Here is a 12,212-nt window from a genome sequence, read left to right on the forward strand (position 1 = left end):
TAAAGGTCTGAGCACGGTAAATTTAATTATAAACACCCTGTATGTTGTTTAAATTTCGGATTCCTCAAAGTCATGAGGTCCAGGCAAAAATGCCCCACTTGCCCATGTGAAAATCGGGCACTTCCCGTATCATAACAATATGCAAGACGATTTAGGAGACCCCCAGAATTTTTTGTGACGAGCCGCCACTGGTACTAAAGAACAATACAATACAATTCAACGTTCTCTCTTTGCTTGGTTACTAAAGAACAATTTTATTTCATTATTCTTCATAAAGGTCGGCCATGACCAATGAAAAAAAAAAAAAATCTTCAGATCCTTTTTATGTAATGTTTTTTATTATTATTTTATTATTATTATTATTAAGCGCACAATGTCCTCCTACCTTTAACCCGCCGAAAACCAGTTTGGCGGGTTTTATTTGGCGATCAACTAGAAAAGTGGTTCGTTGTTGTTGTTTTTTTTTTTTTGTTATTCACGAGAGCGGTGGTGTGTTTTTTTTTTAATTCTCCCTCGGTTGTTGCAGACGACATCGGGGACGCGAGGAACATAGTTTCCGCTCTGTCCTCGTCGCGCCTCAAGTTCTTTTTCATGTTGTTGTTGTTGTCGTCTGTATGACAGATGGTCCTCGGCCTCATATGAGTTTCAAGGAGCGACGACGCGACTTCTCTGCTGCTGTAGCTGCGAGGAGATAGAGAAGAAAGCCAATTTTTCCTGGAGATATTACCTTCCTTATTTCTTCCGCCAATTAATTAATTTTTGTGTGCGCGTAAAGAGCTAATTAAATTAATTAATTAAGGTGACGAACTGGCTCCAGTGCCTTACAATAAATCGTACGGAACCTGGCAAAAGATCAAGATGTCAACGGATCATAAAGCCGGGTCCCTCTCCAAAAGTGTCCAAAAGCACGCCGGAAGAGCTAAGGAAAGGGTATGTTGTTTAAATAATTATTATAATATGTTAATTATTTTATTTTAATATTATTTTCTAATTAGCACGTTGGTATGTGGATCTACAGGTGACGAGTTGGGATCCACGTGCGAGAGATCCCCGGATGGAAGATTTCGGGGGGGGGGGGGTCCAGTGGGAAATAGTTCAGGGGCCCCCTTTGGAAAACTGCGATTTAAATTTTTATGAACATTTACGGAATTTTTTGAAATGCGGAAATTAAAGTATGAGTAACTTAAATTAAGAAGATTGGAGAAATAATTTTAGAATTGTGATGAAAATTCAGAAATAATGAAATTTTAAAATTAATGAAAGAAGTAGTTTCAGAATTATTCGGAATTAATGAAAAAAGTTTCATTATCAAAAAGAAATCATTTCAGAACTGAAGAAAAATTCCACAGGAATAAAATTTCAAAATTCAAAATTAATAAACTTTTAAAATTCATAAATAATGGAATTTTTTAAAATTTTTAAGAAAGAAATACTGTATTTTCAGAATCATTTAAAACTCAGAATTAATGAAAGAAAAATTTTCAAAATACGTAATAAAAAAAAATAGTTTCGTTATTATTGAGAAATAATTTCAAAATTAATGAAAGGAATAGTTTAATTATTATTGAGAAATAATTTCTATATTTTTGAGAAATTGTTCCAATATTTTTGAGATATAATTTCAATTTTTAAAAAAAAATTATTATTATATAGAGAAATAATTACAGAATTAATAAAAGTTAAAAAAATTAATAAAAGGAAATAGTTTCATTATCATCAAGAAATAATTTTCAAAATCAATGAAAATTCTGAAATGATGGAAAATTTATTAACAAAAAAAAATTGGATCTAATTATAAAAAATCCAGAGTTATTTAAAATTCAAAAATGATAAAAGATAAATTTCAAATTTGATGTAAATTCAGAATTTATGTTAAGTTCAAAATTTAGATAATTCATATTTTGTTATTTTTAAAAAAATATCTTGATAGTAAAAACATATCTCAGAATTAATAAGAATTAAGAAGTAATAAAATTTTGAAGTTAATGAAAAAGAAATAGTTTCAGTTCAGAATTGATGGAAGAAAAATTTTCAAAATGATAAAAGAAATAGCTAATTTATAAACCATTCAAAATTTAGGATTATTTAAAATTCAGAATTGATTAAGGAATAAATTTCAAAATTAATGAAAATTCAGAATTAATGTAATGCAATAATGAAATAGTTTCAATATTGTTTAGAAATAATTTCATATAATAGTTTCATTGTTATTGAGAAATAATTACAGAATTAATGAAAATGCAAAATTAATTAAAGCAATAGTTTCATTATTTTTCAGAAATAATTACAGAATTAATAAAATTCAAAATTAATGAAAGCAATAGTTTCATTGTTATCAAGAAATAATTTTAGAATCAATGAAAATTTTGAAATAATGAAATTTCAAAATTTACAAAATACATAGTTTCAGAATTATATTAGATATATACAAAATTATTTGAAATTCCCAAATCATGAAAGAAAATGACAAATTTTATGAAAATTTAGAATTAATGGATGTTCAGAACTAATGAAAGTTAAAGAAATTATATATTAATGATAATTAATATACAGGGTGTCCTGTAAGTGCTAGCACAGCCTTTATCTCATCAACTGTCATAGAGGGTATGATTCCAATTTAAAAAAAATGCTCAACAGGCATTCAAAAATTACCCTGTACCAGTTTTGAGAGTGAAAATACAGTGTGTAACAAAATAAAAAATCTAAATTTCTATACGGTTCCCTGTGCTCCTTCAACTTCCAATTAGAAAGTTGTTACCCTTTCTCTCCTGATGCCAACAAAAAAAATCCATGTTTCAAGGCAAGTGCAATATTCACAGAGATATTTGAATTCGAAAAATGGAAGAAATTTGGGAAAGATCAGTGTTAAATGCGGGTATAACGGGTTTTTCGTATTTAATGCAGCCGCATTTAACGCTTTTCTTTCCCAAATTCGCTCCCTTGTTCGAATTCGAATATCTCTGTGAATGTTACACTTAGAAACATGGAATTTTTTTTGTTAGTGTCGGAAGAGACAGAGCAACAACTTATTGGAAATTTCAGCACAAGGGGACCGTATAGAAATTCAATTTTTTTTAATTTTGTGACACACTGTATTTCCACTCTCAAAACTGGTACAGGGCAATTTTTGAACACCTTCTGAGCATTTTTTAAATTGGAATCATACCTCTGCGACGGACGATTGATGAGATAAAAGACGTGGTAACACTTACAGGGAACACCCTGTATAGTTTCATTATTATTAAAAAATAGTTTCATTATTATTAAAAAATAGTTTCATTATTATTAACAAATAATATAATCTCATTATTATTACGAAATAATCTCAGAAAAAAAATTAAGATTAATTAAAAAATTATTCCTCGGCACCAAATTATATATATATATATATATATATATATATATATATATATATAATTGTGTATATTTTCTTACTATATTTTCATTCTAATTTATCATTTGTTGTAAAGAACATTTTGCGGGTGTGTTAGCACCGCTAACAGCAGGGCTTGACAAATCCCAGATGCTCACTATAAAATTGGTATTGGTGCCTAAATTTTTCTATATCTGATTTCTAAATTTGTGTCTAATGCCTGGATGACACAAACCTTTGGATTCTGTTACAGTACGTCTTTCAACGTAGAAAATAGTTATCAAGACCCGAAAAAGTAAAACATTATTCACTGTCGTTTTTCTTGAACAAAAACCATGCTGGGGGTTCCTAAGAAATTTTGGCTGGCACCTAATCATTTTTTCGATTTGTCAAGTTCTGTCTTACGGGCCCCAGAGGTGTTTGGAGAACTTTTTGAAAAACCAGGACGACAACGTATACAGGGTGTCCTGTAAGTCCTAATGCTGCCTTTATCTCATCAACCGTTCGTCGTAGAGGTATAGTTCTAGTTTAAAAAATGCTCGAAATGTAATCACTCTGCACCAGTTTCAAGAGTGAAAATATAGTGTATCATAAAATAAAAAATCCAAATTTTTAAACGGTCCCCCCTGTCCTATACTTTCAATTATTGCCTGGTCTCTCCTGGGGGCTAACCAAAAAACTTCACGTTTCTTAATGCAATATTCCTTGAGATATATTGAATTCAAAAATCTCGGCGAAAAGTTGAGAAAGAAACTAATCTAAACTACATAAACTAACGGACGCTTCTTTCCCTCACTTTTGTTTTTCATTCTTAACTTTTGTAGTGTTTTTGAGAACAGGGTATCCGTATAAAAATTTTAATCTCACATTTTAATTACTATACAACCCTTTGCAACTTGAATGGTGTGATTTCTATTTTATGACACACTGTATTTTCACTCTCGAAAGTAGTGCAGAGTGACTCCTAAACACATTTTGAGCATTTTTTAAACTCAAACTATTCCTCTACAACGAACGGTTGATCAGATGAAGGCCGAACATGCAGGACACCCTGTATTTTCAATTTGGTTCACCAATGAAAAAAGGTCGATAGTGGGCCAGGGCTTTCATTTTCTTCTATTAGTAATTCACATTCTCTAAATTCTTTATCATCAAAAGTGCTTGTGCTTGGAATAATAAATGATGAAAAGTAGAGTGAAATTCTGAAAAATTTTAATTCTTCTGGTTACATATTAACAATTTTTCTGTTGTTCTTGTACCACACATGGAAATTTTTATATAGGCACAAATACCAAATTCTTAGTCGCCATGGTGACCTGGTGCCTGAGATTTGTCAAAAGCCCTGCTTTAAACACCATCTTTTTTCAAATGGGCTTACCAGTTTAAATTTCTTACAAAATATATTGAAATCTTGTATATGCGTAGTATAATTCAATAATTGGTCTGCCGGTCAAGATGCCACTGACAGTTATCACATGGCGCAAAAATGGTTTTACATGGATTTAAAAATGGATTTATTATGATTCAAAAATGGATTTATTATGATTCAAAAATGGATTTATTATGATTCAAAAATGGATTTATCATGAGATTCAAAAATGAATTGATCATGAGATTCAAAAATGAATTGATCATGAGATTCAAAAATGAATTGATCATGAGATTCAAAAATGAATTGATCATGAGATTCAAAAATGAATTTATCATGAGATTCAAAAATGAATTTATCATGAGATTCAAAAATGAATTTATCATGAGATTCAAAAATGAATTTATCATGAGATTCAAAAATGAATTTATCATGAGATTCAAAAATGAATTTATCATGAGATTCAGAAATGGTTTTATTATGGTTGCGAAATTAAATTACCTTATTCAGGAACGTATTAGACCGTTCTTCAGACATTTTTAGAGCAAACAGTTTGTCTAAGGCTAGGCGCACACCGGTTAGACAGCACGGCGAGATAAAACAACTTTAGGTAAGCTGTCATTTTTGTTCACGCTGATTTGTACGACGCAACGTTTCAATTTGTCTCGACTAACCGGTATGCGTTGTGCCATACAAATCAATGTGAACAAGAACGACTAAGCTTGTGTAAAGCTGTCTTGTCTAGCTGTGTCTAACCGGTGTGGGCTCAGCCTAATTAATACACGTGATTTCAGTAACTCATTGTAGGGCTGGACAAATTCCAGGCGGCAGGTCGCCACAGCGACTAAACAATTGGTAATGTCGTCTAAAATTTTCTTTTTGTGGTTACTAAATTGCAAGCTGAGAGCAGCACAAAATGTTTGGAATTTATAGCAGCATATCTGCAAAAAGGAAAGAGGGTCATTAGCCCTGAAAAAGTCAAAAGAAGCATTATATTGGATTTTTTTCCTCGGGTAAAATTTTTTTTACGCCTACAATTTTTTTCTGGTGACTAGATTTTTCTGCCTGGTAACCAGTACAGTAAAACACAGGTATTTATAGTTGGCTTATTTATAGTTGTCTTAAAACATTGTCCACTTGATGCCATTTGATTATTCTGTAAAAATCCTTTGATTTCGAGCCCGGCTTCTTACTAGAGCATTAGCAATACCCAGGGTAACCCCAGCAACACGGTGCTCCCAAGAACAATTTCTTTGGAACTAAAAATACCAGCCCACCATTTCACATACTTGCTTAGGCCGGGAGTACTCTATAAAAATTTGATAAAAGATGTTTTAGAAAACTTGAAAAGACAATCAACAAGCAAGCCTATTGATACGTTTATTGGTTGCATTTTTTAAGTTTTATAAAACAACTTTTATGAAACGTTTATAGTGTAATCCCGGTCTTACTAATAAACTACCAGATCTCATTACCACGGAAGTCCCTATGTCGGGGGTTTTCAATGTTTCGAGTAGCGAGCACACTTGATACCCAGCATAAGAAAAGTACACACATTACAACTCTGAAGTGCTTAAATTTGAACTAGTATAATGCGAATTCTTGAAAAGAAACTTAAATGAAAAGGTTTGAACTGTAATACGATCACCTCGTGATCACAGAAAGCATAAGCATCGAGCACTCTTTCGTGTTTTAATGAGCGTCACTATGCTCGCGAGCTATTAAAGACGCTTTTGCACGTGGAGTACTCGTGGTTTAGTCAGCCTGTCAACAACTCTTAGGGATTAAAATAGGATTCAAGTCTCTTACTAATTATGAAAAGTACTATAACTTTTTTGAAATCACTATTACACAAATATCCATTTTATTAACAAAAAATCTAATTTAACGGCATTTGTCGAGGATAACAAAATTCAACGTGACTCAATCAGTAAGTATATCGAGTCATACCAATTCCACATTTTTTTCTAACGCACATTATGTAGTCACGGTCACATTATATAGTCACGAGCATTCATTTCCCAAAGGTAAGGTTTTGGTATAATATTATAGTATCTTGTATCTAAATCAAAAGTATTCATCCTTTATTATGGTAGTTTGGTAAAGTAAATATGTAAATACGCACGAGACAAAATATTCGCAAATATTCGTGAAGACGAAGTAAGTGGAATTTTTTTGCAATGGCAGTTGCCAAATATCTGGGTCAAATCTACGGAATATATGAATCTCATTTTGCAGAGAACTTGGAGGGTATCTTTTTATTACTATTTTTTTTTCTTTCGTGCAATTCACTCGTAAATCGATTCACCAAAGAAGGTATAAAGTTTATCGCACGTGTGGTCACAGGTTCAATCCCGGAAGTATCACGTCGTGTATTAAACGTATGTGTGTTATTAGCTTAATTTATTGCCAGCAGGTAAATCGTGGATTATTATAATCCTTCTCTAGAAAGTGCGTGAGGTTTTTTCTATCAATTTTTTTTTGTTTACGAAACTATAGCATGACGATAGTTTGAAATGTGATTTTTTTGTTACTAACTAACTTCCCATAACTAGTTCTCTATGGATTATTTATCATTCGCTGTCTGGGTTGATAAGTTACATTATAAACCTATCCGTGATTATATAGCAAATTATGGTTCTCCTCAACGAAATTACGGTTATGGTACGTTTTCACGTTGTGGTTGTCCCTATTCTTCAGGTTATTATATAATTTTAATAGCCCATGTTAATATTAAGAGAAAAGAGGGTTTCTTATATAAGACCAAAGTGTTTCTCTTATAAATGTTACACTGTATTACGTATCAAACACACAATAATTTTCCTATTTTCTAAGGTTCGAACAAACGAAAGTCACTGAGGCAGAGAATGCGTGGTGCACTATCTCTCACCATTTTCGTGCTAAATTTTGCACCATGTTCGCGACATGACGTGAGCATTGTTGTGCAAAAAAAAACCACACTACGCAAAAGCATGATGGGTCACTTTTTTAATGGCTTCATGCAGTTTGTTTAATGTATCATTCCAGTGGAGTCTGGTACTTTACGGACGATATCTGCTTTTGAAGAAGTCGGATTTATGTCTGTATGCATACAGCGACTTAACGGATAAAAATGCATTCTGGCTTCTTTATGTACTGCTTTGTTTAAACTCTGCCACACCGTTGAATAAGCCTGTTCATACATTTTTATAAATCTGCTGGAATTAATTTCATTTGATTGACCCTTATACGTATTTTGCGTCTGTCTATTGCATCTGTGTTATTAATGTTCAAGGAATAATAAAAAGTTCGCGGTAGCCCAGGTCGATAATATATTCGCCTAAATTACCAAAGGATGTTTAGAGATGTCACGAGTTCGATACCCGATTCATCCTTGGTCGAAACTTTCCTGATGCGGGGGTACGACAGAAACGGTGAAAACATGACCCCAGAAAATGATTGCTACCTCTGGGAGTCTCACACCGGGGGATTAGCGCACCAACCTCTCTGCGAGTATAAAAAGACAAAATGTCGAACGTTGCCGTTCGGAATCTGCAATAAATTATAGGTTCCAGTCTAATTAGCCCTTGTGTGCAGAAGATGACCGTAGTGCGACAAAAATGATCAAATAAATAATAAAACAAAAATTATATATTCTATATTATATTATATATTATATACATTCGGTTTCGATATTTGTGGCAGTTTTAGCTGCCAGATTATAACCTTGATTTTAACATTAGGAAGAGAGAGAAACTTCATTCGGTGTGGTTGATGAGATGAGTAGATAAGCATTGTTTTCTATCCAAGAAATAGTGTGAGTCCTATGTCTCTTCTAGGTAAAAATAGATCCAAAGCCGAAGCTGGAAATTTCTCACTTGGGTGTGGAAGTAATCTCGAGAATGGGCTTAGATATGATATTATCTAGTAGAAAATATAGGAGCATTTGTTACGCTGATGGGTTTCAGCTCGAAAATACTTTCATGTCTGGTGCCACTGGTGTCTATTCTAGGAAAAAAAAGTCATAATCTAATCATTTTATCTTAGTATGTCCCAAAGTTATGACTAAACTATTGTGTGTGATCTGATCTGGCCAATAGCCAGGTCTATGTAAGGAGTTACCTGTGCGTGACGAGGTGTTTACAATGAAGTAATCATTTGTGTCCGCGAAATCGGTCAGCAATTATGAGCCCATTCCGACATTCATTTTCCACTTGTGCAAATGGTTATAAGTGTGCAATGTTAATTGTATTCAGTCAGCAGAGGAAAATATTTCCGCGCAACAATACTAATTGGTATATTCATATATGTTCAGTATTAGTCCGAGCTGCAGGTACTGCATGTTTCATGCAGTATTTTTGGTGAATGTGTACGACGCATTCCTTTCAATGTGAGTAGTTATAAAATGTATCTAAAGAGACTACGATGAGTTCTTTCACGTGTTCGTTGTTTTGCTTTGATACAGATATCCATCCTTCTCCTACACAAGAATCAAGATCTTTTGGAAGACTGTGCAGTTTTGCTGAACAGAGAATGGAAACGAAGTCTAGCGGCTAGGATCCACTCTCTTAAGAAGTCTTGCGACGAGCTGCCTTGTTCTTTTATCCTCGTAGAGTATTATGAAGATGAATACAAGAAAATGAAAGTGATCGGTTATAGTAGTCTAGCAAGAGTTGCCGAAGATTCAAATGGTTGCCTGATAACTTCTGTTCTTGTGGACAAGGAATATCGTGGCAGAGGTTACGGAAAGCTCATTATGAACGAAACTGAAAAATATGCTAGAAATCTCGAACTGGAGACTGTTTACCTGAGCACTCACGATAAGCAGGAGTTCTACGAACATTTAGGATACTCATCATGGGAGGGTGTTGGTGTATCAGCAGGCTTTCATCCCGATTGGAAATTAACTAATTTCATTTTTCAACCTAAAACCTCGCCAAAATCACAGTTCATTCAAAACAAAACGAATACCAATTCTCACGAAAATGAAAAATCAATCGGCAAAGATTCTTTATCAAGCCCGACTTCAATTCATCCACCGCTACCACCTCCGATGCCTGAAAATGACAACGTTTTATCCACAAAACAAATTTGGATGAAGAAAGAACTTTTTTAAATTTAAATATATTATTTTTTGTTTTCCTATTTGGCCAAACTTGTGATAAATGTTAATGTCTATCGAAATGCTTTAATGAGCTGTTTTTAAAACCAGACTACTTTTTTAATACACCTTTATGAATGATTCCGACTAAAAACAAATTTACGTCTATTTAAATTGTTATATAAAAATGAAGTATCGTTCAAAAGGTTGAATGATTGATTACGTGAAAAATGTATTGTTATATTTTATTGTAAGACCCTGAGTTCGTACTTTTGTAAGTATCTTTCATAAACACGTACGGTTTAACTGCCTATGAATTTCCTTTTTTCCTCTTTTCTATTCAATACGTACATATTACGGAAGCCTTTTCTTTATGATACGGATAATAAAGGTTGTGTAAAACTCAGCGAGATAGAACTATTTGCTCAGCTTACTTCGTTATCGCTTAATCCGATAAAAACAATCAAACTAATTTATTGCCGTGCGTGCAATTCATTTCAGGTTACGAGGTAAACTAAGTCAGCAACTTTGCTTTAAACACGTTGGGAATGATGATTTTTCTTTAATGATTTAATTAATTTACTTTTTTTTTATTACTGCATGAGTAATCGTGATTATAAAGCGGTAGTCATTGAAACACAAATAGGTTTTTCTCGCTTTTTCCATTTTATCAGAGTCTGTCTCTTAAAAATGTCGATTATTGAAGTTGATGGAACGGCAAGTTTCACTTCTAGTCCCTTTGTGCAGACAACAGGAAAACTACCTCCATATTTATGCAATTCAAATAACTTTGATGAGGAATTAATGACATAAGGAAGTTCATCTCGTTGATACATAGGTTTTAGCCGTAATATAGGAAATATGTCATTTATAATACGCCATTTTTTCTGGGTAAATTATGCCCCAAATTTTTTTTTACTTTTACACGTCGATGAAGAAACATGTTCATCATTCAATTCGTTGAAGCAACTTGCTTAAGAAAACAAAAAAGGATACACTAAAAAAAAGCTAGAAAACCAAAATGCGGCGATGAAGTTCATGTTAGAAAGGCACGAGGGACAGAAAGAGCATTAGCCAACGGTGAATTCACTCAAACTGACTAAATAAACTGTTGTAATAGTGCCAAAAGTTTTTCTCCTTTATGTCTTTTGAGGGCTTCCCTTCTTCCGGAGTAAAGGTATTCCAAGATGAGCCCGAAGTCTCTAGTTTCCAGGGTCCTGCTGAAAATAGAAATGGTTCAGGGCAACTACCAATCGTCGTCGGCGAATATTTCGCGGTTTCGCCCATTCACTGCACGGTATTTAAGGATCCACGCGAACTTCTACTAAATTTCAAGTAAATCGCTTCAGCATTTTTTTTTACGGTGCGTGTAACGAACTTGTCTTCGCGGCAACACCTACCATACCATCTACAATTTACGTAATCATCAACTTCTTGTCTTTCATACAGGGTGGTAATAAAAATCAACGAATGCAAATAAAATCCAAGATATACGTGTTTTAAAGTATGCGCTCGAGAATGAGATGAGAAACCAAAACCTATCTGTCGTGGTTACAATTACAGCAACAAAATTTCAAAAAATTCAGATAGCAATACTTCATTTTATGCATTGCAAAATGATCGGCACAGTTAAAAATTCGGGCAGGCTGTGTCACAGACACGGCCGCAAGTTTTGACGTGAATACATTTTTTGTGCTTTGAATCGTGTCGTAGGTACTGACATATGTCATTATTATCGGCTTTGTCTTTGGAATAGCTAACAAACGATACCAATGTCGTTCATCTATTTTCGTTGTGAACTGCTAGAGATATAGCGAAAAACATATTGTTACGAATCAGGGCAGCGGACCTGGTGCCCAAAAGAGGAGACATATTAAAACCGGAGTGGTATCATATTGGATTTGCCTTTGAAATGTGCATCTGACGATACCATTGTTTTTGGCATACGTTGCTTACTTTTTGAGATATAGCGAAAAGCAATTTGTTACGAATCAGGGCAGCGGGCCTGATGAGTAGACGGAAAGAGATATTGAAACCGAAGTGACATCATTGAAGCACCTTTGTAATTTGCATCTGACAATACCATTGCTTTTGACTTACGTTGGGTACGTCCTGTGACATGAGCGTATAAATAATTTCGTCACGCAACTTTTTGCGAATGCTCCCAGTATCGTCAAATGATTTAAAAGACGTATTCAAATTTTTAAAACCATGAATGGCGTCGAAACGGTACCTGTAGCATCATAAACGCCGGCACAGGACACAAAGCAAGAAGATCTCACCAAGGGGATGGTGTGCTAACTACTTGGTCGGGGACGCCCGGCCGAGCAGTTAGCGCAGAAAACCCCCTTGGTGAGATCTTCTTTCTTTGTCTGCGTCCTTCACCGACG

The 12,212-nt window shown here is 33.9% G+C and overlaps 1 protein-coding gene across 1 annotated transcript in view; it reads left to right on the plus strand.

Moving 5' to 3' along the window:
• The first annotated feature begins 504 nt into the window (after nt 1–504).
• Nucleotides 505–12,212, plus strand: part of Amph (amphiphysin) — an 83,852-nt gene continuing 72,144 nt past the window's right edge. Inside the window, exon 1 of the mRNA XM_089247423.1 lies at nt 505–930. Coding sequence (XP_089103549.1) covers nt 859–930 — 72 coding nt within the window. The 5' untranslated portion in view covers nt 505–858. The remainder of the gene's footprint in view (nt 931–12,212) is intronic.

This window comes from Pholcus phalangioides, unplaced genomic scaffold (genome assembly GCF_987345545.1).
Source record: "Pholcus phalangioides strain wild (caught in Gottingen) unplaced genomic scaffold, Ppha-v1.0 ptg000017l_1, whole genome shotgun sequence".
Lineage (NCBI taxonomy): Eukaryota > Metazoa > Arthropoda > Arachnida > Araneae > Pholcidae > Pholcus > Pholcus phalangioides.